The 22,901-nt window shown below is 48.8% G+C and overlaps 1 protein-coding gene across 7 annotated transcripts in view; it reads left to right on the top strand.

The window, feature by feature from the left end:
• Positions 1–22,901, top strand: part of SNX29 (sorting nexin 29) — a 546,533-nt gene that overhangs the window by 369,702 nt on the left and 153,930 nt on the right. For 5 of the 7 annotated variants that reach the window (XM_034670353.1, XM_034670354.1, XM_034670355.1 and 2 more), the window contains one exon: positions 4,237–4,318. The exons of 1 other annotated variant lie outside the window; for it this stretch is intronic. In XM_034670353.1, coding sequence (XP_034526244.1) covers positions 4,237–4,318 — 82 coding nt within the window. Of the gene's footprint in view, positions 1–4,236; positions 4,319–19,575; positions 21,733–22,901 lie in introns of those variants that run through there. One more of the 7 variants, XM_034670356.1, reaches the window with a different exon arrangement.

Genomic DNA, 22,901 nt, shown 5'->3' with positions numbered 1-22,901 from the left:
TAAATTTCACTTTAACAATTAAAAAGAAAACAAAACAAGAAAAAGCTGGCTGTGATCCCAATCAGGCCACAGTGGGAGCTGAGTAAAGTCTGTGTCCCTCACACAGGGCGTGTGCTCTTCTGCTGACCGTGGTCCCCGCTCCCCCGCCCGGGTGTCTGACTCTGGCCTGCTTCTCTCATTTCATTATCTGAGTGTCTCCTGGAGGAATTTGAGTTTACAGCCCCTTAGTTACTGGAAACAACAGTGGTGGGTCTGAGTTGTTAGTGGATGTGATTCTGTCTGGTGCCTCTGACTCCTGAAGCACTTAGTGGGCCTTCAGACGATTTCAGGTCAGGTTGCCTTGGGCTTTGGACAAGTTATCCCCTTGGGCTGATAAAGACAGTGGAGTGAGTCCCAGGTTAAGGCCCGGCAGAGCCTGCTTCCGCTCTCACTCAGTTGTCCCCAGCAAAAGGTGCCCCAGCCTCCCTGAGGGAGGGTGTCTTCTGGGCAAAGCTGGCCTCTGGAGGGTAGGGCGGGGCGTCAGAAAGAGCATTAATCAGAGCCAGGCTGACCTACACTGGCATCCCAGCTACAGGTCTCACACTGGTATGACCTTGGGCAAGCCTCTAGACCTTGCTGGGCCTGAGTTGCTCATTCATTCAGTGAAGGTCACAATGCCAACCTCACAGGACAGTGGTGGTTGTGGGAGGGAGGTGATGAACAATGTAGTGGGTTCAGGAGGCCACTTGGTGCTTGGGTGGCTGTCAGGCTGGTAGGGTGAGGGGGTCGACGTGAGGTGAAGCCACGAAGGATGGAAATCAGAGGTGAACTGACCTCCCATGGGCCTGTGGGGGGCCTGGGGGTACAGCGTGAAGAGGATTATGGGGTGGCGGCCTGGTGGGGGGCAAGGATCAGCACATGCTGGGCAGAGAGACGAGAGCTGTAGAGGAGGGGTTTCAGAGACTGTCCCGAGGCCCAAGGCCCCCCTTTACAGCAAACTGATCAGGCACTTCCTGTGGGGAGGTGTTATGTCAGGGCTTTGATGGAGGGCACAAATAAGCCTCAGGCCCTGCCCCGAAGCAAGCAGCCGCTGCTTGGTCCAGCTCTGTCAGCTCTCTCCCAGAGACTTGCAGCCCCCTCCCTTCGGTTTGTGCATCTCCACTAAAGCCAAAGGGAAGCGTCATTTTCCTTTCTCAAGACAGAGGCTGAAATCCCTCATGTAGTTTACACAGAAGGCCCTTGCCGACCTCTGGATTCATCCGCAACCTTCCCTGTCTTCTCCCTGCACGCCAGCCACCCCTGGCCACCTCGACTCCTCTAACTCCCCTGGTCTTCCCCGCTCAGGGTCATTCCTTCTAGACCGTTTCCTCTGTGCCAAGCGTTGTTCTCACCCACCGAGTCCCTTCGACGACCCGGTGACATGGGCGTTGTCCTCCAGGTGACACACTGAAGGGAGGATTCAGACCTAGGCAGGCTTCATCGGGGCTCTGCACCCCCCACCGATGTTAATCCCCTGCCGGCAGCACCTTTCGCAGCTTCAGCCTGCCCCCTCCGGCTTGGCCAGCCCCCGTGCTCCTCAGACTGAAGCGGTGCCTCAGCCCCCAGCCCTTACCAGCGCCTTTCGCTGTCCTGAGATCGGTGTTCCTTGGTGGCACTAACAACAGTGATGACTAAATAGTTCCTGTTAACAGTTAAAAGCGTGTGTACCTAACAACCAAGGCCCAAAGCATAGAATGTGAAAGTTGCCCGGAGCGAAGGGAGGGACAGGTAGCTGTGTGGTAATCGTTGGAAACTGTAATACCCCACCTTCCGTGTTGGGTGGAACAATAGGGAGAAGACCAGCGCAGAAACAGAGGGCTGGAACAACACTGTCAACCGGCTAGATCCAGCAGGCACACTTCCTTCTTGAGTGTCCGGGAACATTCTCCAGGCTTGACCATACATATTAGGCCACAAAACAAGTCTCTGTAAACTCAAAAACGTGGGAATTACACAGAATATCTTCTTGGAGCATAGTGGAATAATTGTTAAGGGAATTGTCTCTCTCCCACTCCCTGAGCACAGGGACTGTCTGCTTGCTTCCTTGCTCTGTCTCCAGGACCTAGAGTAGTGAGTGACAGGTGGTAGGCTCTCAGTACTTGTGTGCTTTATGCACAAGGAAATGAATAGAAGAATGAACAAATGAATTAATATCTAGGACAGAGATGATCATTTAAATAATTTTTTTAAAGATATTTATTTATTTGAGAGAGAGCGTGGGCTAGCAGGGGCAGAGGGAGAAGCAGACTCCCCGCTGAGCAGGGAGCTTGATGCAGGGTGGGATCCCAGGACCCCAAGATCATGACCTGAGCTGAAGGTAGATGCTTAACTGAGTGAGCCACCCAGACGCTCCAACAATTCTTTTTTTTTTTTTTTAAGGTTTTTAAAATTTATTGATTTGAGAGAGGGGGAGAGAGTGCGAGACCATGAGCAGAGGAGAGGGGCAGAGGGAAGAGAGAAGCCGATTCCCTGCTGAGTAGGGAGCCTGACGCAGAGCTGATCCCAGAACTAAGGCAGATGCTTAACCGACTGAGCGATCCAGATGCCCCTCTTTTTTTTTTTTTTGAAGATTAATTATTTGAGAGAGAGAGAGAACAAGTAGGTGAGGCAGAGGGAGAGGGGGAGAGAGACTCTCAAGCAGACTCTGTGCTGAGTGTGGAGCCCGTTGGAGGGCTTGATCCCACAACCCTGAGATCATGACTTGAAATAAAACCAAGAGTTGGACGCTTAGCCCACTGTGCCATCCAGGCGCCTCGGTCATGTAAACAATTCTAACACTGTATGGGAAATGCTCTGAAAGGGAGAAATGCCTAAGACAGCCGGGGGCGTGTAGCCCTCAGCAATCAGGAAGGTTAATGAAAAGCAGATTGTTACGTACATTTCTGCACTGCACCCACCCCCTTGACAGAAATGTAAGGGGAGCGCTTAGGCCCCAGTACAATTTGGGGGACGTTTCCAGGAGGAATGCCATTAGATGTACAAACCAACTTGATGGCTCAGAATTGCAATTTTTACTTGGAGCTCTGAAGAAATGATGAATTATTTTGCCCCATGAAGGAGGTCAGCACCTCATCTCAGAGCTTAGAAGAAATACTGCTTCGGGAGAGAACCATTTCTTTGTGAAAATAAACTGCTCTCCACTGTAGAGATTGGGAGGCCGCTGAGTCACGGAATCTTCCACCATCTTCTCAAATTGTGTTCTAAGCACGGGAGGCCGGCGCATGGCTAGGAGCCGCTCTTAAGAGAGGAGAGTTCAGGAGAAAGCATTTAGCCCTGGAACAACTCTAAGTAGAGGCGGGGACTGGAAACTCCCAGCCCTTCCAGAGTTGTGCAGTACTGTTTTGATAACCGTCAGGATTGATGTTCAAGTGTTAGCGACAGTCAGCACATCTGTCCTGCGTGCCTTGGATTCAGCCTGGTGGAAGATTGTCGGTGGTGGGTGTGCGGACCCAGAGACTCAGTTAAGTGAAAGTCATCACATCAGACAAAACTCACAGAACCAAAGTGGCCCTGGAAGACCCCCTAAATATCCTGTGAGAATTAACTAGGATGCGTAGCTGAAAGCTTGGAGTCCCGTGCTGTAGGTGCTCGGTAAACGATTCGTATTGAATTTAAACCTTGGCTTGTTGGAGCCATATGCAGTGTTTTGGAAAGTGGCAAGAGGGGTGTTTGTGCCTGCCTTCTTGGTTTCCCCTTCTTCACCCCAAACAGCTGTTGCTTGCCTAGCCATGGACGTCGGCCTCCTGAGCCGCATTGTGGAGTCTGATGTTAAAATGGGTGCCGGGGCCTAGAGTGAGCACAGCAGGGAGGCGGCGTGACTCTTCAGGGTGCTCGGTACCCTGTGGTCAGCAGCGCACGTGGTGACCCTCCAGAGCCGTGTGGGGACTTCCAATTATTAACCCCTGTTTCAGATGAGGAAACGGGTTCGGATAAATTCTGAGTCATGGTGACTCAGTTGGAAGAACGGAAGGGCAGCCCTTTCTTATTCCGAAGTACGAACTGTGTATATAAAGCAGAGGCACACATATATTGATCCAAGTCCCTTCAGAACAATGCTGGCGGCTGGGTGAGCGGGCTGACACTGGTCCCCTGGGTCACTCCTGTGCTTGATGGCTGTTGTCATAAATTGCTTGTGTGTAATGCCTCTTAGAGAAGACGGCTTCCTCTCTTTTTCTTGGTAAATTAAAATGACTGATTTTGATCTTTCTTTTCGGTCAGATCAAACCGGGCCCTGATCAACGTCTGGATCCCATCAGTGTTTCTCCGGGGCAAAGCGGCGAACGCCTTCCACGTGTATCAGGTGAGCCCCTGGTTTTCAGTTGGACGTCCTCGCTCGGGTGGAACGGGCAGCTGTTTGTGGCACGGTGGTCCGTCTGCTTCCTGGTGATGTAGTGCTGTACTTAGGAGGCCACGGCCTCCGACGGAGGCGTTCCGGCTGCCCCGCGTCCCTGAGGAAGGAGTCCTTCCCTCATTCATGCAGGAGAGACCGGGGTAGAGCTTCTTCATGGCGGTCAGGCCTGTTGGTGTGGCCACGGCAGATCTCAGCGCAGACTGCTGGAGCTGAAATGGGACCTGTCGGCTTGTGTCACAACTTTAAGGTCCAGGCGTGGGTGTGGCCTCGGGCGTGGTTGAACCTGTGGCCAGAGAGCTGCTGCCTGGATCCCCTGCTCACGTGTCCTTTTCGGGCTGGCGCTCTCTGCAGCTTGATGGATGGCTCTCTGCCTGTCTGGGAGGTTTCCGTGTCTCTCCCAGGCCTGTCTTGGATCAGGAACCCATTTCTGACCCTCCGGGCTGGTGATGCAGTTAGTGATCGGCCAGGCTTGGACGTGACCACTGCCGGCACTGGGGTGTGTCCGAGAGGGGAGAGGAGTTCTCCAAGTGAAAATCCGGCTACTCTCCTCGGAAGAAGGGGCAACCGTTACCTCACAAAACCCAAACTGTGCGTGTCTCTTCTTCCTCCTTGGGGAAGGGTCACTCCCTGGCTGGAGGTTGAGTGTTGAGGGTCGTGGGGCCTTTGTCTGCTTTAGGAACCTAGGACCCCAGTTTTCCATCTTTTCTCTGATTTTCTGATTCCTCTTTCAGCCTTCTTACCATTTTTTTGGTTGTCCTTTTTCTTTGCTTTGTTTCCCTTGGATCCTGATCTCCAGCCATTGACGCTCACCTGTCCTGGACTGCTTCGTTTTCAGGTCTGACTCTTAGCTGCCTCCTGGGTCTGTCGTCTTGTATCACGACAACTCTCATTAGGTTCTGTTCTTAGTCCCCATCAGCTCTGTGAAAAGCCTTGAGTTTTGCTGCCCAGCCCCCGACTTTTTTTTTTTTTTTTTAAAGCAGGGGCTTGACCATTGAAGATGTCTTCCCAACTATTAAGATACTTTCCCACAGCCTGGGGTGGTGAAAAAAGGACAGTGAACTTGAAAATAGGAGCCCTGGTTTCAATTTTGTAACCTTGAGTGGATCTCCGTTTCCTCACCTGTGAGACGGAAACAGTCCTACTACGTACCTCGCAAAGCTCTTGTCAGCTCGAGGAGTGTCTGGCACCCTGTGCGCACTCTGTGTCCTCGTCTTGGTGTTTCTCCTCTTCCCACAGGCTCGCCCTGTGTGGTCTTCGGGGGCAGGCCTGGTGGCAGGTGTGTGTCTTACAGGCACGGGTAGCAGCATGATGAACGCATCTTAATATCTCAGGGACAGGCGAGCCCAGGGTTTGGCAGGGCAGCCGCACCAGAGAGTGACGGTAGTTTACTTGTTCGTCTGGACAATGGCCGTGAGTACGTACCACGCTCCTAAGTGTTGGAGAATCCGAGTGTTCGTGATGCTGTTGGCTTGGGCTTGAAAAGAGACTTAGACATGACAATTTCTGCATATCCTCTTCGTCCTCTTTCTCTTCTAATGCCAAACCAACCAAAACCCCTCTTGAGTGTCCTTCGAGTTCTGCTTCATGGTCATTCAGAAAGCTGGGAGGTGTTGCCTGGAGGATGGAAAAAGTGAGGCCGACAGCTTTATTTTAGCGGGAAATTAAAATGTGATCTCACTTGAGAGGTTTCCTTGACCTTTCATTTCTGACTCTCCCCCACCCTCCAACCCAGCCCTGGATGCGGTCTGGTAGGTTGTAGTGTCTCGAAGTCAGTTATGAAATGAGACAGACACGGCCCATGTGCCGTTGCCCGGGAGATGGTTGCCATGGTGGTCACAGTGGCATCTGTGCCCCTCTGTCCCTGTCCTTCATGGCTTCGGAGCTTTCCTAGGTGTGGTCCAGTCAGTGCCTGGAGGACAAGGCCCAGAGTCGCCAGCGTCAGCCAGAGCAGCTTCGTCTCGCACCGTGGGCTCTCCGAACCTTTCCCGATGTTGCACTCTGGAAAGCAGCTCTTTCTCCTTTTAGCTCACAGTGCTTTTGCTTCGTCCCCCAAGAGCAAAATCCGAGCATGTGTTTGGAAACGTTGGAGAAAGCTTTTGTTTTACGATGTTTTTATCTGATATCAGATAGAAGGTGACTCACTTAAAATGCTGGTACCATTGGACATTATTTTTATTAGCTTAAAAAATGCATTCTATATATTTCCCCCAAAGATTTGAGATAATTTCTAGAGAAACGCCTGTAAAAGAATGATAAAATGTAAGTAAAAAGTGAAATAACAAGGTCTGGGAAAATGTAAACTAGGAGAACTTGAATTAAGGAAACTGTGAAAATCACACATATCTGTCCCTGTATGACTGTTCTCATTGGTTTGTGAATTTCCTATGAGCTTCCTGGCAGCCAAGGTGAAAATGGAAATGTGGCTGTTTCGGATAAAACCATGGCTGATGAGAAGAAAGTACGTCAATTCCTCAAAGGGAGTTCCAAGAGAAATTTCCACACAGGGCTTTAGATTAAGCAATACCAAGGGATGTAAGAGACAATCCTCCATTACATCCCTGTGACAGATCACTGTCATGCTTCATCAGGTCTCCCTCAAAGGAAGCCAGGGGCATAACCTCCAAACGGAAGTAGTTCATTTGAGGCGCCAAGAGGAAAGTTTCCGCACGTGTAGTTCCCTCAGTAGATCTGGGCTTTCCAATACAACAGCCACTAGCTACATGTAGCTATTTAAATTTACATGAACTAAAATAGAATAAAATTAAAAAGACACTTCCTCAAGCGCGCCGGCCACATTTTGAGTGTTTAACAGCCACATGCAGCTAGAGGCCACCATGTGGGGCAGCACAGATTACAGGACACTTCTATCACTGCAGGAAGTTCTCTGGGGGCAGTTGGGAGCTAGAAGAGTGTCTCCAGGAGTGTGGGAAGGCAGGCTCCTTGTATGTGTGCTTGGTCAGGTTTTAGACTGAGGCTGGACATGAGCTTCCAAGTCCTGCAGGGAGGAAGCCATTCACTTTTCAGCTCTTCCCTGGCTTGGTGTTACCAGGTGGTGGTGGGGGGGGGTCCCTGAGTGTTGCCCCTGCACCACCTGTGCCCTCGGGTCTTGCCGTTCAGCGGAGACAGGAAGGCTCTGGAGGAGCGCGTTGGCAGGAGCAGACTTGAGCTGGATCATGCACGTTGTTTTGTTTTCATGGTGTTTATTTATACATTTGCCTTCTAGTTATGGCACAGAATCTTGTTTTCCACCCACCATGGTGATGCATGTTCCTTTTAAAATAAAGTTAAGAAGAAAGAAAACGAGTCTGCTTAAAAAAAAAAAAAAAACAACACTAAGTAAACGATCACGCAAGCAGCAAGAGTTTGGAACAGCACTATGTGACCAGTAATATTCGGGAAACACTGAGCAGAGGGAACGGACAGCTTAGGGTAGCACAGTAACAGTGATAGTCCCACCAGGAAGCACAGCGGCTGCTGCCTCCGGCTGTCCTGTGCGCATTCTGTCAAGTAGCTCACTCAGTCCTCACAGCTGCCCTGTGAACAAACGCCTTTATCCCCATCTTATCAATGAGACAACAGAGGCACCAAGAAGCATCTCATTTAGTAACGTGTTTTTAGCCGAAGTCGTAGTTTCTCCCAAGGTACCAGTTGGCAGAGGTTCTGAGAACGAGACTGGAGCTCTTCAAAAATCCAAGAGGCGAGTGGGGCGGGGGCTTCATTCTGAAGGGAGGAGCCCGGCCTGCACAGAAGGTCACCTGCACCCCGGACCTGATGGGCTAAGGGCACCCAGCCGGCTGTTTTCTGTCGAACTGTTCGGGGCCCACCGCAGGGCACAGACTCGTGACCCATCAAGCCCTGCACATCCCCAAGCTGGGCTGAGATGCTCTTGCTCTGGGTAACTGTCAGAGCAGGTGCTGGTTCGCGGTGGCTGCTCTGGCCGCAGACGGGTTTCAGGGGTGCTCCTTTACAGCTTCTCCCTTGAGCAATGTCAGGGTCTGGAGAGCCAGCCTGGGGGGTGTGGAAAAGGTGCTCCTGGATGCCGGAGGAACTAAGCTAGCTCGCCCGCCGCAGGCAGAGCTTGGGCTTTCACTCCATGTATCGTGGGAGGGGCCTGAAGTTCTATTTTGTGCAAGGGATTCTGCCAAGAGGTGCCATCCCTGCACAGGGTTGAATGCAAGGTCTTAAAAAATGGTTTGTGCCTTAGAGTGCTGTGGTTTCTGCACTCGGCCCGCACATCTGAGATGGGGGCCGAGTGTGCTCTGGCAGTTGGAGAAAATGGCAGCATTTGAATGATTCTCAGAACACCAGTAAAGTCGATGTCCAGAACTTTCCCAATTTAAGGTTTTCATTCATGAATATTTCTGACACTTCTGGCCCCTGTTAATGCTTGGCTGCCACACAGACACTAGCCAGGGACAAAACGATTGAATAACAACAAATAAAACGGGAAAAACTACTTACTAACTGGTCTTGCTGGGTTTTTGTCTCTTTCTTTCTATGATAACACACCGTTGTGGTCGTGAGCTCGAATTTCTGTCACTTCTGTATGATAGAGTTACATTTGTTGTTAAACAGTTAGTTCCTGGTTTATACCTTTGCGATTGTTTGATCTTATTCCCCAAATACCCCCACTTCCAAAAAGATTGAGGTCCACCATCTTTAATATCCTGCTGTGGTGTTTATAAAGGGATGTCAGAGCTTAAAAAAGAAAGAAAGAAAGAAAGAAAACCTATTTTTTTGTTAAGCAAATATCACAGCCACTAAACTGGGATGAAATAATCATTCAGTACACTCATTTTCTGAACTGTCAAGTCTTCGCCTTTGAAAAGAACTGTTTTAAGTGCAGCTGAAATCAGTCCTCTATGTGGGATTAATTCCAGCCTTTGAACTTAACCATGGGAAACATTGGCTACTGTACAATATTCCATCTGCACAGCCCAACTAATTATGTCTCCTTTGTATTAAAAGGAAATGTTGCTTTGTTTAAGCAAAGCTCTTCCCTTCTCGAATACGTCCCCTTTCCTAGAGACCACAGGGTGTCTGTCCTCTTGGCTTAAAGGAATGGCGGTGCCCCGGGAACACCCACCCGAAAGGAAACCATGTCCCCTGGGCAGCCATTCTGAAGGTTTATTCCAGCAGAGCGTATTTTCACACGTGACACAGGGAATCCATTGTTTCTCCTGTTAATAATAGATCACAGGGTCTAGGAGGGCTGCAGGAGGCTGCAGGTGGTGGGGAGGATGGCGATGTGTTGGTACTTGAGGCTTCGGGCTTCTCAGCTATTCCTTTTCATCCTCTTTCCTCAGGGCTTACCCTGCGGGTTCTCCACTTCTATTACTCTGGCTCTGGGCTTAGGCTTGCTCGGTGTGTAGCGTTGCCGAGAGGGAGGGTTTCATGAAGGAGAGGAGGCTGAAACAAAACGTGGCCGCACAGCTGCAGCGTGGTGGGCTCTGCAAAGCCCCTGCCCTCGCAGGCACCACTCCGGGACCGGGGGGACGAGGATGGGGTCCAAGGTGACGTGCTTCTCTCTCATTGGCGTCTGGTCCCTCCTGCCACACCCGTTGTGCTGGAGGCAGGCAGGAAAGATAGCTGTGCCCTGGGATTGCCCAGTGTCTTTCCAGCCCCCGGGGGCTTCTATGCTGTGCGGTGGGCAAAACCCTGGACCACTGGCCTTTGCTCCTGCCGACTCTTTCCTGGAGAACTTCCCACCCCACCAAGTGCATCACCTGAGCGCCTCTGGGGTTCAGCAGCATGGGGCTGCTGAGGGCTTCTGAGATTGGCGGGTACAGGCGAAAACAGAAAGCAAGAACCAAATGGGCTGTGTTCCTCCTTTGGACATACCTGTCACCATTATTCTGTTACTGCTTCTATCATCCCAAGCAGGAAAAACTATCTTTTTCTTTGACAGCATGATTCCTGTATTCATCCCAAAGCTGTTTTATTGAGGGCCTGCTATATATGCCAGGTTTAGCTGTTGATGGAGGGCCTGCTGTATGCCAGGCTTGTGCTAAAGTCTGCAGACCGATGGTGGGCAAAACTGCACATTGAGGTTACCTTCTGTTCTCTCCGACCGCACAGTCTGGTGGGGGAAGACGGATGCTGTCGAGTAAACATAACAGTCTCTCGTGGGAAGGGCTGAAGAGAGAGGTACGGGTGGGAGGGACTGAAGGCCGCTCACCTTGCAGAACGGCAGGTACATTGGAGAAAGTGTTGAGCACAGTGCCCGACGTGCCACTGTGAGACTACTACCTACAGTGACCTGTAAGCACTTGCTTGGGATAAGCTGTTACCCCTGGAAGCAAATATGAAAAGAATCCTCCCTGTTCAACTGAACAGCTCTGGGCATGTTCATATATGCAAAAAAGCCTTTCTTGAGCATCTCACTGATCAGGGGCTCCATGTCAGCTGCCCCAGGGGCTGCAAGGAGCAAGATAGCTTTGTCCTCAAAGTTTCTGGCTTTGCTGAGGAGGTGGGACCACCATTCAAGCCCCTGAAATGGAAGGCGGTATCTGCGTATGACTCCACGAGGCTGTGCAGGGATGGTTTCTTCCACCCAGGGGGCCAGTGCTTAGAAAATAATATCTAATATCAGAATTGTTTAAGTGAGACTCCATGAGGCCTGAGATATTTAATGCCCAGGCCCCAGTACACATGCGTTTCGCCAGCTGGGAACTGCCCAGTTGGTGCTGGATTTAGTTTTGTTTTGGATTTAAGTTAGTTACTGAATTGGACCAGTGGCATTATGCACACATGTATGTCCTAGGTTTCTGTTGCTGCCAGAATTCCAGTTGGGGCTAGCCTCCAGATGGGCACCACCCCCCACAGTGATCCTTCTGTTTGCTGATCCCCAGGCTTGTTCCCTCATGGGCATGTTACATGGGGAACAGTGTCTTGGTCAAGGGCGGTGGTAGAAGTTGAACCTGAGTCGTCCCGGAGACTTGGATGGCAGAGCCCTCAGGCTACAGCCATCACCTCAGCTGGACCCCGCCTGATGCTCTGATATGATCCCATTCCCATTCAGGCCGGGGCTCCTCAAACTGGGACAGTGAGCAAGACGAGCTGACCACCCCTCTTCTGACCAGGATACTAATTCCCGAGATACACCTGCCCTCTCTTGCTTGTAGGAGAGGGAAACCAGCCCAAACTAGAACAGAACTCGAGGGGTTCACCACTTGGAGTACTTAAATGGAACACAACCCAAGGAAGTGTCAAAAGCAAAGAACTTGCATTACTTGTCGCAAGTAAGGACGCAGGGAGATAGCGCTCAAAGTGCTGTGTCTCTTTGGGGTGAGTGCTAGAAGCTTTTATTCGGTATATCAGAGGGAGGGGGCAGGGAGCTTGGTACATAAGTGATGTATACGTTTTCTGTTACTTAGGCACTTGGCTTAAGGACATGCTTCAGTAGCACGTCAGCATGCTAGTGCATATATCGTATGTTTAAAACAGTGGTGGAAAACCCCACCTGTAGGAGATCTCAGTATTGTAATGAGCTGAAGGTTAACCTGGGGGGGATCTTGGGGAGCTTGGGAGTTGCTGTTTCTGTAAAACAGACACATTCTTTTTCTGCTTTTGTCCCTGTCCCCTCCTCCCTCTTGCTGACAGCTTTCAGTCTCCTGCGTAACTCTGCTTTTAGTCCTAACTAACAAGACGTAACAAAGAATATTCATTGGCTTGCCTAATGGAAAATTCCAAGGGCAGACATGCTTGAATTTCAGGGACTCAGTGCATGAGGACTCCGTCTCCCATCTTTTGAGGAGTTAGTTTTTCCCCTGTGTTGGCTCTGTCTGTGCACGTGTACAGGCTGACATCCCCTCGGCTCAGTGGACCTCAGTGGAGAAGACCTGTGTCTCTCCCAAGGCCGGCAACAGTCCTAGAACCGAGCTGACTCTGGTGTGGCCATACCCCTGTCTGCTGATGGCTGTGTCTGGGTGGATGGCACGCTTTTAGGTTCTATGCCTACTCCCAAGCCTTAGATCAGTAGGATTTGGGGTGTGTCCCCCAAGGACAGTGAGGGTGCTCTTACCCGCAGAAGGGGGCCTGGTGCCAGCACACATCCTCGGAAGCCTTCAGGCTATGCATGGCCCGGGCTTGCCAGAGCCAGTTTGGTGGAAGACACCTTTATACCAGTGTTTTTCCACCGCAGCAGAATGGACATTGTGGATGGGATAATTCTTTGTAGGGGGCTCGCCTGTGCCTTGAAAGCTGTTGAGCAGCGTCCTGGCCACTTCCCAGTTACTGCCCATACTGTCTCTCCAGCTGTGACTACCCAAGAGCTCTCCAGGCATTGCTCAATGTCCCCAGGGGGCATAATTCCTCTAGGCTGACAACTGCTGCTCTACACGGGTCCATCGAAAGGTGTTACGGTTTTATGTTGTTGAACATAAATGGGATCCTGTGATACATGTCTTCCTCCTGAATACACAGATCTCTCTTCCTTCCTCTTTTTAAACTTCTGTGCATTATTTCCTAGAATGAGGGAACCATTACTTACTGTTCTGATGATGGATATTTAGATGTTCACGTACTGGCCGTCGCAAACACAGCTGCCAGGTTGTTCTCATACAGATCTCTTTGTGCATGTTGTAGGTATGTCTGAGGATAGATAGCTAGAAGTAGATTTGCTGAGGGGGAGAATGTATACATATTTTATTTTAATAGGCCTTGCTAAATTGCTCGTCTGAAGGCTGAACCAATTTTCAGTCACACCAACAAGGTGAAAGAACATTTTGTCCCCATGTCCTTGCCATCATCGGGTATTATCAGTCTTACAAATGTCACCATTCTGATAGAAGGAAAAACATTACATTTCGTTGATGTTTGAATTTGCATTTTCCTTCCTGGTTGGGAGGGTGGGTATATGTCTGTGCTTTGTGTGTGTGTGTGTGTGTGTGTGTGTGTGTGTGTGTGTGTGTGTGTGTGAGAATTGTCTGTTGGTGCCTTTCCTGTTGTTCTCTGGCATTGTTCATCACTTTATGACCCTTGTGTAAGAGTGCCTTGGCTAGTAAGCCTTAGTGCTGTACAGTTCTGTCTTTGGCTTGTCTTTTAGCTTGGTTTATGAGAATTTCTGAGTGTTGTTCTGTTACCTGGTCTTCAAATCTTGAGAAGCTAGGAGTCTTTTGGTTGACTTAGTGGAGTGTACTATACCTTATTCTCTTTGTTGTTACCATAGCCCTGAGATCTTACAGATGTCTTTTCCCACCTCTAAAATGGAAAAAGCATGTTCAGAATGGTGAGTAAGTAACTTGTCCAAGGTCTCAGAGTAAAAGCATCAGAGCCAGGTTCACTGCTGGTCTCTCCACCCCAAGTCTAGGGTTTTTACCTGTGCTCCCAGCTGCTTCCAGAGGACAGAATGGAGAACAGTGAGCGGAAGTTGGAGAGAAATAGGTTTTGGCTCATCTCTTGATCCTTCCAACTGTCTGTTCATCTCTCTATCTGTCCAGCCATCCTGCAGTGGGTTGGGTGCTGGGGATGTTGTGAGTGATAGAGACATAGTCTTGGTCATTGACTCCTTGATATAAGGAAGATTGAATGTGGAGAGCTGATCAAAGGCAGAGCAGCCTTATCAAGTACAGATCTTGACAAACCCCTGCCCCCTGCCTCATTTGTCCCTGTTCTATGCCAGAAGGACCAGATGACCTCTGAGGCCCCTTTCCAAGTTTATAAGAACTTAACTGACATATATTTCTGTTCTACATGGGCAAAAAGGATTTTTTTTTTTTTTACTGTCACAGTGTGAAAAGTGGCTACACAGTTATTCATCCATCTTGAGACTGACCCTAGTGCAAGAAGCAGCCAACATACTGATTGCCCCCAGCCTTGTAACCTGGGAGGAAGCTCCGTCTGGGCTCCTCACAGCCAGCAGAGTTAGGACGAGAACGTGAGACTTGCCCTGCTGCAGGGCAGGCATGTGCCATAGCCGCATTCCATGCCACGGGGGTGCAACAGAAGCCAGGGGCCTCGGTTCTTGCCAGGGTTCTCATGGGGTCATCGTGGCCATGGCTGCCATGTTTATATCTCTAGTCTGGACCTTGCCTCTGAAGTCTAGACCTTGGTCGCTAGTGTGCCCCCTGTGCAGGCTGTGACCAGCTCTGTGAGGCACTGCTGCTCACCTGAACCCCAGCTGTTCACCTGACATGAAGCCACAGCTGTGTGTCCTTTTTGCTTGCTGCTGTAGCTCCAGTGATTAGAATAGGGGAGCAGGCTCCTTACAGGATGGATGGATGGATGGATGGACAGACGGATGGACCAAAGAACCATCTTGACTCCGGTTCTCCACCCGAAGTAATATTCTGCTAGGCCCCTCTCATCAGAGTTCTCATTGTGGAGAACACTCTTGGTTTATCAAATTCTTCCCTAAAGTCCTTGGTCTTCCTGGATGATTTCTCTTGTCATTCATTTCGGCCCTGCCTCTGTTTTCTCACTGATTGAAACCACTTCCCTCCATGTTGATAACTGGCCCAGCCCTGGTTCAGGGAGTTTTACCTGCCCAGGTAATATGCTGTTTTATGGTGTAGTAGTGGTTTAGTTCTCTAGAGTTCAGCAGTTGAGGATGGCGTGTACCTCCACCCGTAATCCCCAGACTTTCTATAATCACCCATACACACTCAGGGCCCCAGTCCCAGCATTTTAGGTACTGGGAGTAAGAGTTCAGGATTGGCAAGGGAGGGCTTTATGAAGGTCAGACAATAAGGATTCATTGAATTCTTGTGAATCCGGCACTGTGTTAGGTCCTGGGGATACATCCGAGAACATTGTGGACATGATACCCACCCCTCTTTGGAGTTTATTGTTATATCAGAAAATAGACCTTAAATCTGTTAATGAGCATATAACACAGAGATAAATAAATCATTACAAACTGTGGATATGCTGTGAATGAATAGTACACACGGTTCCAGAGATTATAAGAAGGGGCCCACTTAAACTAGGGTAAGAATGGGATTCTTTGAAAACATCTGCTCATTCCTGAAGGACAGTTTGGAGTTGATGAAGTAAACAGAAGAGGAACAGTCAAGGCTGAGGGAATTTCCTTGAGGCAGAAAAGAGCTTGGTTCATTAGAGGAACTGGAAGGCTGGTATGGTTGGGGTGGAGAGAGAGAGAGGAGGAGAGAAGAAAGGCTTAGGGTGCTATAGCCATCTGGGTCTTCCAAGGCTTTCTAGAGAAGCCTGCCTGCCTGCTTGCTTGCCTATCCATCCATCCGTCCACCCACCCATCAGTCCAGCCAGCCATCCACCCATCTCCTATCCACCCACCCATCCTTCTGTCCATCCATCCACTCACCCATCTATACCCCAACCATCTATCCACCCACCATCCACACTCCCCGACACGTGCCCAGCTAATCACTATTGCAGGAGCCCAGGTGAGGGAATGGTAATGGAGACATGCAGAATGGCCGTGGAGAGCAGACCAGATGATGTGTCTGAGGTATGAGTTCATCAGGATTTCAGGTACCTGGCATAGTTAGCAGTTCCGATGTAGACTCTGGAGTCAGTCCAAGTTTAAATCCCGCATCTGCCTCTTAGTTTCTAGTTGGATGACCTCTTATGGTGGGGTCTTTATCATTCTGTTGAGGTCCCAATGTTCTCACCTTTAGGGATGTTATTTCCTTCCTAAGGTTGTTGAGAGCTCTAAATGAACACACGCCTTTAAGGTACTTAGTGCAGTGCTTAGCCTGCTTGGTGAATGGGAAAGACCCAGAGAGGCTGCCATCCTTACCATTTGCTCAAACAGGTGTGCACCTTGGGCACACACATGTGCCTAGGATTTGAAATACATGTATGTGGTGTGAGTCTTTGCACCCGCACGTAGGCACTCCTAGACCCACGGTGGCCCAGAGCCTTAGAAGAATGTTCCTCTCCAGCAGGAATGCAGAATCCATATCGCCCTCTCCTGAATTCCACCTCATTGAGCATTTGGACACAGGGTCTGCTGGTCCCTACTTTGCTGAGACTAGAACACCCGTACTGGAGCTTCTAAACTGGGCGATGCTACACTGCAGACTCACTGGGAAATGGCATGGCCATGCTGCTCCCCCCACCCCCGCACCCCCCACCNTGTGAATTCCAGCTCCTTGCCAGACTTTCCCGCAGAGTGAAGTTCTGTCAGCCCGCCCTGGCTGTCTGGAGTGGGAAGCAGCCGTGCAAGCTGGCGGCCGCGTGGAGGCTGCTTTTCAGGGCCAGTGGAGAAAGGAGTGTGTGAAAAGTGTGTAGCACACTGATTGGGGTCTCAGGAAGTCTCGAAGGATGGTGTTAGGACTATGAGCACAGCATGGTGGAGACGGGGAGCAGGAATTTCACCTCTGGGGTTATGTTGCCGCTGGTCCGCTGTGGCCCAGAGGACAGGAGGCCGGTGTGGAGGGCCCACAAAAGATTGACAGGGAGACGAGCTTCTGACACCTCAGTTGCCAAAATCCTGGAAAGGAAAACAAGCTGCACTTGGCAGCATGTGATTGAGAGAAAGCCACATGCTAGACCGTGGAAGTCAATGAGTCATGTTACCAAGTCTGCCCCTCCCCTGCCTGCTTTTACTTTAATCTATTTATGAAACACTAAATACGGGAAACATACATAAGGCCCCTGTGAATAGTAAGCACTGGTACCTATTAAGCCTTTCCCATACAAAGTTCTGATCTGAGAGGAAGCATTGTCACCCTCGTTGACAGATGGTACATTCAGGTCAGAGAAGTGAAGTAAACTGCCCAAGGTAGCACAGCTGGTACGTATCAGGGCTACACTGCAAACCTGGGTCTCGATGACCCTCCAGCTCTGGGTTCTTTCAGAGAAGAATGCTGCTTTATTCTTGTTAACGGAGTTTCCCAAACAAAGAGGGAGAATGTGAAAGAAAGAAAATGACAAGGAGGGTAGTGGTGATGGTGTTAGGCTAGTTGGTGGCTGCTGATGTGATGATGGTGTTTGATTATTGGTAGTGAAGGTTGATGAGGGTAATGATGGTTGGTGAAGAGGGTGATTGATGGTGAGATGTGGTTGTAAGGTGGATGACGGTGGTTGGTGAGGAGGATGGTTGGTAAGTTGGGAAAGATGGTCGGTGAGGAGGAGGCTGGATGGTTGGTGAGGAGGAGGATGGGTGGTCGGTGAGGAGGAGGATGGATGGCTGGTGATGGCAGCAGCTATGTTTCCCATGTACTAGACATTGTGCCAAGTTCTCTCCATGTTTTGTCTCCTTAAACTCTCACCAAACTCTGATGGGAAAGTTTTAATTATAGCTGTAGGAATAAGAAGAGGCCCATGTTTTCCTTGACTACCCTATTTGTGTTAAGGAAAAGCATGTCAAGAAAGAGCCTAGAATCTTTTCACAGCTGAGAGAAATTTTTCTACACATTACAGCTGGTTTTCAAGTATTCTTCATTAAGGGCCTAGCAGTGCCTGGGGGGCCTGAAAGCTGTGGTTGGTCTCCACACCTTCCTGACTAGATTTTTGCCTGACCCGCTAAAAGCACAAAGTAAGCGACCCCTAATTTCCATCCCATTGGCTTTTGGGACTAACACTCAGCACTTTGGGCTTCTACCACTTTTCACGACAAAGAAGTTGTGTCTGGCTTTGTTTCCATCAGTCTGTTTTTCAAACACTTAGGCCTTTGGAGCCCTGAGGTTCAGAATGATTTTCCCACCTCTGTTATTTACCAGCTGTGTGTGTTTGCCAGATGTGTTTCTTATCTGTAAAATGTAGCTGCCGAGCATCTCACGTGTGGGATTGGCATGAGAAGTGAGATACATAGGAAGAGTGCCAAGCACCTACTTGGCCCACAATAGATGCTCAAGAGACCTGTGTCTCTGTGTCGCCGCCATCTTGCTGTCGAAGTGCGGTGCTTACTCTTCATTTTCTGGGCTTGCTTGTTTGTCTCCCACTTTCTCCGTGAGCACTGTTTCCTTTACTGCTGTATCCTGGTGCGTAGACCAGTGCCTATTGAGAAATACTTACAACACGAATGAAGAGACATTGGGGAAGCAAGTATTTGCACGGAGAGTCAAGGCATGTAGGCAAAAGATGAAGCTGGTGAGGTGGACGCAGCCTTATGTCTAGGCTGTTGATAATTTTCCCTGTAGAGCGTGAGCTCCACAAAGTTACTAGGTTAGTAAAGTGAAGTTACTAGATGTTTTGCTGAACTGGTTGGTCAGGGAGAAGGACCACAGGCAGCCTCAGCCATGCATGTGTCTGAGCTAGAGCCTCATGGGTATGAGTTTTAAAAGGAAGGAGGACATGCACTGTTTGGATTCTGGAAGTCAATTTCCGTCCCAGTTGTCAGAGCAGTGACTTCCTCCTGTCAGCTTCTATCAGAGGTAAAAGCAAGAGCCCTTCAAGACTTGAGCCTGGAGTCCATTCAGGGCGTGGTCGCTGCTCAAGGCTTGAGTCCCTGGCCAGGAGGCCCTGTTAGCACTTTGTCTTCTTCACCTTATACAGGAGTTTGCTTTTGTTTCTGTTTTCCTGCCGGTGCATATTTTACAAAGAAGGCTGAAGTGATAATTGAATTGTGAATGGTTTTATCTCTTGAACATGCTGGTAACATGAAGATGATGATGTTCTGTCTTAGGGCCCATCCTCAGGCAAGTAGAATCTTGATGAGCACCCTATTTTAAGAGCCAGACTCTTCTGGTATCTGTAAATTTTTACTAATAACAACTAAATATCGTCATTGGCAGTAAGAGGCAGGAATCATATTAAGAGCCTACGGGCTTAATTTAATGTGAAATATGTTGGGAGAGAAGAGTTTTTAGAGCAAGCAGGAACTGGGAAATTATTTGGTTGTTGAAACAGACCTTGTATCTGGGAGTGGGGGCCTATCTTCGGGCACACTTGTAACCTGTATGCCCTTCCTATGTACTTCACTCCCTCCCTCTATCCCTTCCTTCCTTCCTCTCATGTTACGGATTGGCCACTAAGTTAAGGACTGAATTATAGTAATGAGAAAGTGCAGACTTCCTCAGCTTCTTGTCATCGTGGAGTTACAGTCCAGTGAGGGGAAAACAAATATTCACCAACCATATAAACAAGTGTGAAATAATGAGCATGACCTTTCCATCCACAGAGGAATGCCTAAATAAAACGTGCCGTAGTCACACAATGAAACGCTGGACAGCAAGAATGAAGCTGTCTAACGGCAATAGTACAGAGCTGAAGGAAAGAAGCTAGATACCAAAGAGTGAAAGAAGTGTACACATCAGGTGATTGCATTTCTCTGAATACAGACTCAGGCAAGATGAATCCATGCTGTTGGAGGTGCGGTGGTTAACAGAAGAAAGAAGCTTAGCAACTGCCATCCATTGTCCAGCTCCCCGACCACCAAGTCAGCCATGCAGAGGATAGAAGACAACAGCATGCTTGCGTTCCCTGTGGATGTTGAGGCCAACGAGCCCCAGATCAAACAGGCTTTGAGGGAGCTCTGTCACATTGCCTGGCTGAGGTCAGCACTCTGATCAGGCCTGATGGACAGAAGAAGGCCTATATTCCACTGGTTCCTCACTGTGATGCTTTGGATGTTGCCAACAAAATTGAGATCATCTAAACTAAGTCCAGCTGTCTAATTTTAAATATAAAAATGTTCACCATTAAACACAAAATGAAGTAGGGCCTCTGGGGTCTGGGTGGTAAGGTGTGACTGATGTGGGTCCTTTAGGTTAGTGGGACCCAGTTGTAAAAGTGGGGGGCCTAGAAGAGAGGAGAAAGCTGGAGCACCAAGCACATGCCCAGAGACCAAGACTGAAGCCTGGGTGTCTCAGATTTCAGAGAGGTAAGCAGAGCAAAACTGCTGATAGCCATTAGCTCAACAAACGTCCTGAGGTTATAGGGTCTCCTTGAGGACTCTAGCCTCTGGGTTATCACTGTATATTTATTATTTAGTCAAGGGAGCAGCAAGTCATTTTGGCTGTGAGAACACAGGGCCCATGGAGGAGGAGGAGAACCAGGGGCCTTGGTGCGCCCTGATGCACAATTTCAGTTAGATGAAGTTCACTTTACTTCATTGACCAAAACCGTTTTAAAAAAGGGAGGGTTGGAGAATGGAAAGTGTAAGAGGTATACAATGGAGGGAGAGAGAGACACCTAGCCTAGTTTGAACCCAAGGGAGGCCACTTCCTCTACTCTAAGAGCGTGCGTCCTGGAGCATGCAAGCACCACACGGGGGGGCAGGTGTCTGCTCTTCCCTTCGTCAGTCTTCCTTTCTGAGTTCTCTTCATATCGTGAGCATCTTGCTGCTTAAAGTGACTTGTTTTTCATACTGCTTTCTTGTACCCTTGGACACAATAACCGGTTGCCACTGACATAAGTAATGGTCTCTGTCTTAGCCGTGTGTTTTCTGCAGGGCCAGCTGGCCCGTCCCATACTGCAGCTGGCAGGCACACAGAGCCACTGCTCCCAGCCGCATCCTGCCAAGCCCTTCAGGGCAAGGCTTGGGCACTGGCCAGAGACCTTTGTAAATGGTTTATTCGAAGTTATTTTATAGAATGTTTTAATACTTCAGCATATCAGTCAGCTGCGGCTAACTTCTGCTGTTGTAACAAACAATCCCCAAATCTCAGCAGCTTATAGTACTAAGTTTATTACATGTCTCCAGAGGGTCCCTGACTTACTATGGTTTGACTTAGAATTTTTCAACTTTATGATGGCATGAAAGTGATATGCATTCCGTAGAAACCGTATTTTGCATTTTGTACTTGGCTCTTTTCTTGGGCTGGTAATGGTAGGTACAATCCTTTCTCATGTTGCAAGGCAGTGGCACCTAGCCACAGCTCCCTATCAGCCCTCCAGTCATGAGGGTAAACTATCGACACACTGAAGATCATTCTATAGCCGTATACTTGTCCTCTTTGTCACTTTCAGTGCAGTATTCAGTAAATTACATGACACAGTCAACACCTGATTATAAAGCAGGCTTTGTGGTAGATGGTTTTGCCTTAATGTAGGCTCATAGAGCTGTTATATGTTTCATGGAGGCTCAGCTAAACTGAGATGTCCCATAGGTGAGGTGCATTACATGCATTTTCCACTGGAGACACTGTCAACTTAAAATGGATTTATTGGGACGTAACCCTGTCGTAAGTCAAGGAGGATCTGTGTTTTCCATTTGTGCCGCATGTCCATAGGTCAGCGGTGGTTATGCTCCGTGTTCTAGATCCAAAACAAAGCAGCAGCCCTGAGCTGGGGCATCCTTTCCTCATGGCAGGGGGAGAAGTGAGGACAGCAGACCATGCTTCCTTCTGCAAACCTGTGCTCGGAAGTGGCAAGACACAGGACGGGGACAGGAAAAATAATCCTCTTACGGAGAAGGGACCTGCAGAGAGGAGACAGCTGGGCTGTCTGGTGGAGAAATAGTAGGATGGACCTCAAAAAGTAATGCTCCCTCATTATGGAAGATTCAGGAAAGGTATATAAGTAGGATATAACCATTGAAAATGAGGATGTAGATTTTATTTCTCAGCTTGGAAAGTAATTTTTCATAAGATAGGGAAAAATAGGTAAAGAAATAGAATGTATGGTGCCATTAAAAACCTAACCAAAAACTTGAAAAATGTGTACATTAGCTTAGGAACATGAAGTGGAAAGATCTAGACCAACTGTGACAAACCTAGGTGTCTGCAGAGCCCAGGCCGGAAATGAATCCGGTCAGCTACTTCTCAGTGCCAGCTGATGGTCACTACACAGGAATTGGGGCTTCGTTTTTTCCCCATCTTCCAGGCTTTTTAATTTAAAAGGAAATCTGGAGTTAGATGTTAAAAACTCTCATTTTTAAATGTTGGCAAAGGAATGAAAAATTTTTAAATAATTTTTTATTATGTTATGTTAGTCACCATACAGTATATCCTTAGTTTTTGATGTAATGTTACATGATTCATTATTTGCGTATAACACTCAGTGCACCATGCAGTATGCGCCCTCCTTAGGAATGAAAATTTTTAACCTGCATGGACTACCCGTTTTGCAGTTTCCACTATGATCCAAAAATGATTTTCTCGGGGTAGTGGGGATTTTGTGTATTTTTTTCCCTTTCTCCTTATCTGTTTTCTAACATGACCTCAAAACTGGGCATTTCTTTGTGACACATCATGGGAAAACAAAATAATTAATAGAAGGAAAAAATACGTTTTAGCTACAGGAATTGCTCTTGACTTTGTAACGCTCTACTCAGCTGATAGTTGCTGGTTAATAAAAAAAAAAAAAAATAGTGACCTAAAGCGCAGGCCATTCTTGGAGCTGCTCAATGTTAATAAAACTGCTGAGGACCCTGTCTATAATCAGGAAAAGTCAAACCCCAGGAGGAGCTTGTGGGAAAGAAAGCTTGGGGTCCTTGGTGTCTTGCTGACCTTAAGCATCAGGATTCTCTGTGCTGGCTTCTGTTAACACAGTCCTGTGTGTCTTGCCCAGGGTGACTCTGACTTTGGGGAGACTAGAAAGATGTCAGCTGTCTTAGTGGGAGGAATGAGAGACACTGCGAAGGCCAGTTCCCAGAGGTATTGCTGAAGAAAGTCCGTGAAACCCTTGGACTCCTGCTTGGCAGTGATGTCAAGAACAGTCCCGC

The sequence above is a fragment of the Ailuropoda melanoleuca genome, chromosome 10, assembly GCF_002007445.2.
Source record: "Ailuropoda melanoleuca isolate Jingjing chromosome 10, ASM200744v2, whole genome shotgun sequence".
NCBI lineage: Eukaryota > Metazoa > Chordata > Mammalia > Carnivora > Ursidae > Ailuropoda > Ailuropoda melanoleuca.
Note: the sequence above shows the minus strand (reverse complement) of the source record. Positions and strands in the feature narration are given on the sequence as shown.